The sequence below is a fragment of the Lactuca saligna genome, chromosome 5 (genome assembly GCF_052625555.1).
Source record: "Lactuca saligna cultivar CGN05327 chromosome 5, ASM5262555v1, whole genome shotgun sequence".
NCBI lineage: Eukaryota > Viridiplantae > Streptophyta > Magnoliopsida > Asterales > Asteraceae > Lactuca > Lactuca saligna.
The window spans coordinates 151,387,002-151,390,020 of NC_136421.1; the positions used below are offsets into that span (position 1 = coordinate 151,387,002).

Genomic DNA, 3,019 nt, shown 5'->3' on the forward strand with positions numbered 1-3,019 from the left:
TCAAAGATAATGAAACCTAACAAAAACAACTCAGTAGTTCATGAACAAGATGAAGTTAAGGAGTTATGTCACTGTGTGTGTGTGTGTGAGAGAGAGAGAGAGAAAACGGGGTGGGTAGGATGAGGGGTATATTTTTTTCTTTTTTCTTTATTTTTAATTAAAATGGGACTAAAATAATTATAAAAAATACAAAAAAGAAAATAAAAAGACATAATCGTCTTTTCAAGTTTTTTTTGGACCTAAATCACGGAAAGTTTTGATTTTGGACCTTCTATGCAAGTTTGAAACTTTTTGGATCCTATCCAAAGATTTTTAGATACCACAAGAACTAATTTTATAGTTTTGTCTATTTTATAGCCAGTTAAATCTTTTGCAAACCTTTAGTTTGGACTTTTTTTTAAAAAGTAAAATACAAAAAAATAATATAAGTTTGTTACTTTTCTAAATAAAAAATAAATAAATAAAAGGTGTGGTTATGATTTTCTAAACAAGAAAGTAAACTACAATGTGTTTTTCTAAATTTTATCATTAATTATTTATTGGTTTGTAGAGAAATTATAACTATATATACTTCAAAACAAATAAATTAACCAAGTTTTTTTCCTCTTCGTCATCGTGATTGAATTGCAAAAGGTTCTTTAAATTTCATACTTGAGGTTACATTGTTTCTAGGTATATATGGTAAATTTTGAGTTTTATTCTTTATTCCTTTTTTTTAAGGTATATTCGAATTTATTAGACAGATTAGTAAGCTTAACACTATCACAAATAAATATAACTGCCAACCAAACACATGACAAATTCTACTTCCTTTAGACATATTTCAATAATTCAAAATAAAATTTAAAAAAAAAAAAAAAAAAATCATTTTGTAAACCAAACACCAATATATAAATGTCTATAGATTATAAAAGAAGCATCAAAAATACAATTTAACCATACATATAATACATAAGGAACCTGCAAAAAAAAAAAAGTCAATCAACAAATAATTAACTAAAATCAAACTTGCAACATTTTATAATTTAAAAAAATACTTCAACAATAAAATCCGCCTTAATTTAAAGATAAAATGTGTTTATTTTTTAAAGAAATATTTAAAAAAAATATATCCATACCTGAACAAGTAGTATATGATGAAGAATGACATGACAAAATACATCACAAGTTTACATGTTCTCCTACTTGATTTTTTTTCAAAAACCTGCATGATTAAAATTCGCTTTCATTTACCAAAATAGACCCTGTACTTTATTTTTTAACCAAATTAGCCCCCAACTTTTGTTGTTTCAAACTAAAAGGGCATTTTAGTCAAAAAAATAACTATCAGTTACCAAAATAGTTAATCTAGTTTCCTTTTTACCCAAAATAGCAACCAACTTTTATTTTTCAAACTAAAAGGGCATTTTGGTCAAGATGAGTAAAAAGGTTGACTAAGTAAAACAATAATCAAATTCTTTTTACCATTTTGAAGCGATCCATAGTTCCTGACATAATCCCCCTTGCTGAATCCATCCCATTACCCTGTTTATTAAATAATACATAAATAAATAATTAAATAAAAGAAATTATGTATAATGTATATTTACCATTCTGTCCAACATGCGATTATGACTCTGCACCTCATCATGTATATCACCAGTCAACTGAAAAAGACAATTATAAATTTTAAATCTTTTGAGAAAAATAAAAATGGTGTCCAAGATTTACTAAAAATTAAAGTTGAAGAACTGACTCTCTTTAGAAAGACAACTTTATCTTGCAGAATATTTAAAGATTTATCATTTTCTTGTTCATCTGTATACGATGAAGAAGCCCTGAGACCACCTTCTTCAATGCCATCAAGGTTATCAAATACAGCACTTCTAGATGCACGATTGTCCCTAACAAAAAAGAAAAAGATAAAATCATGTGCATGATTTTGTAATTAGTGGAAAATAACTCATATCTGAGCCTTTTCAAACATGTCAGTTGAGTTTATATTAATGAATTTGCAACAAAAAAGCTATAAAAGACTTCAGGCTACATACTCAAACCATCCATAAGGGGACATTTGCACCATTGAAGGTACTATACTACTATTAACAGCTATGTATTTCATTAGTCGACGCAAATCAACAATGCGAATTAACAAATCAATGATTTCCTGGTTAAGGAACTACTTAATTCCCGAACTTTTGCTTAGATTTTACATGGCGTTCAGCGTTTTCCATTTCACTATGGTACAGCAATGCTGAGCATTGATTTCAAACTAGTTTATCCTGTTAACATGTCCTAATTCCCCCAAACAATCAACTCGGATGCAGAAAATAGTACCAGTAATGAATGATAATCATGAATTCATGATCAACATTGATAGCTATAGAGCCCATTTTATTTATAGATATTAGAGATCGAACCTGCGATAGCTCATCTTCGGATCCACGAAAAACGGACGTCTTCTAGTAAGATTTGGTAAAACTTTGCGCAAATTCTAATGATGAAGTAAACCCTAAAGGTTGCATTAGTATCTGTTACCGATGATTTAATGTAACAGGGGATTAGATCCAGTAGATTCAGGCTGCAATTCCAATCTCCGGTGGCCGATTGTAAAGCGAAACGATTATTGAGGGTTTTTTTTGCCCCTTTCACGTTCACGTCAAATGGGTTACTCCCTTTGCTTCTTTAGTTCTGTTACTTATTTTTTTAAAGTAAATTACAGACAAAATTGCAAAAATGGTCATGTGGTATGTAAATTTTTGGGGTTTTGATCCAAACTGCGAGTTTTTTGGATTGGTGGTCCTTTTGAGCTAATTTGCTTGTAATTTTGGTCCCTCGAAAAACTGAAAAGACTAAAATGCCCTTTCTGATATATTTTTTCTATTTAATTTAAAGAAAAAAGAAAATAAATAACTAATTTGGGTCCACTTCTTTCTTTCTCTCTCTCTCTCTCTCTCTCTCTCTCTCTCTCTCTCTCTCTCTCTCTCTCTCTCTCCCCCAAACACCCCCTTTTGATGTTGTTGCTTCCCTTCTATGGGTG

General features: G+C 29.8%; 1 protein-coding gene across 2 annotated transcripts; it reads right to left on the bottom strand.

Moving 5' to 3' along the window:
* Window positions 1-779: 779 nt before the first annotated feature.
* Window positions 780-2,633, bottom strand: ATBET12 (Target SNARE coiled-coil domain protein). 2 transcript variants are annotated; one of them, XM_078956953.1, is made up of 6 exons: window positions 2,400-2,633; window positions 1,736-1,883; window positions 1,590-1,646; window positions 1,465-1,524; window positions 1,119-1,204; window positions 780-960 (listed from the first exon to the last, which is right to left on the bottom strand). In XM_078956953.1, the coding sequence occupies exons 1-6, from the start codon at window positions 2,411-2,413 to the stop codon at window positions 933-935; spliced, it is 393 nt and encodes a 130-aa protein (XP_078813079.1). In that variant the 5' UTR covers window positions 2,414-2,633; the 3' UTR covers window positions 780-932. The 2 variants fall into 2 exon arrangements, with proteins under 2 accessions (XP_078813079.1, XP_078813080.1); XM_078956954.1 differs by lacking the exon at window positions 1,119-1,204 and having other exon boundaries at window positions 2,400-2,553.
* Window positions 2,634-3,019: the final 386 nt, after the last annotated feature.

Excerpts from the sequence above, each read along its gene's own strand:
- ATBET12 (XM_078956953.1), bottom strand. Across the intron at positions 1,647-1,735 it reads AAGTTGTCTTTCTAAAGAGA|TTGACTGGTGATATACATGA; the intron begins GTCAGTTCTTCA and ends TGTCTTTTTCAG. Across the intron at positions 1,205-1,464 it reads CTATGGATCGCTTCAAAATG|GTTTTTGAAAAAAAATCAAG; the intron begins GTAAAAAGAATT and ends TTAATCATGCAG.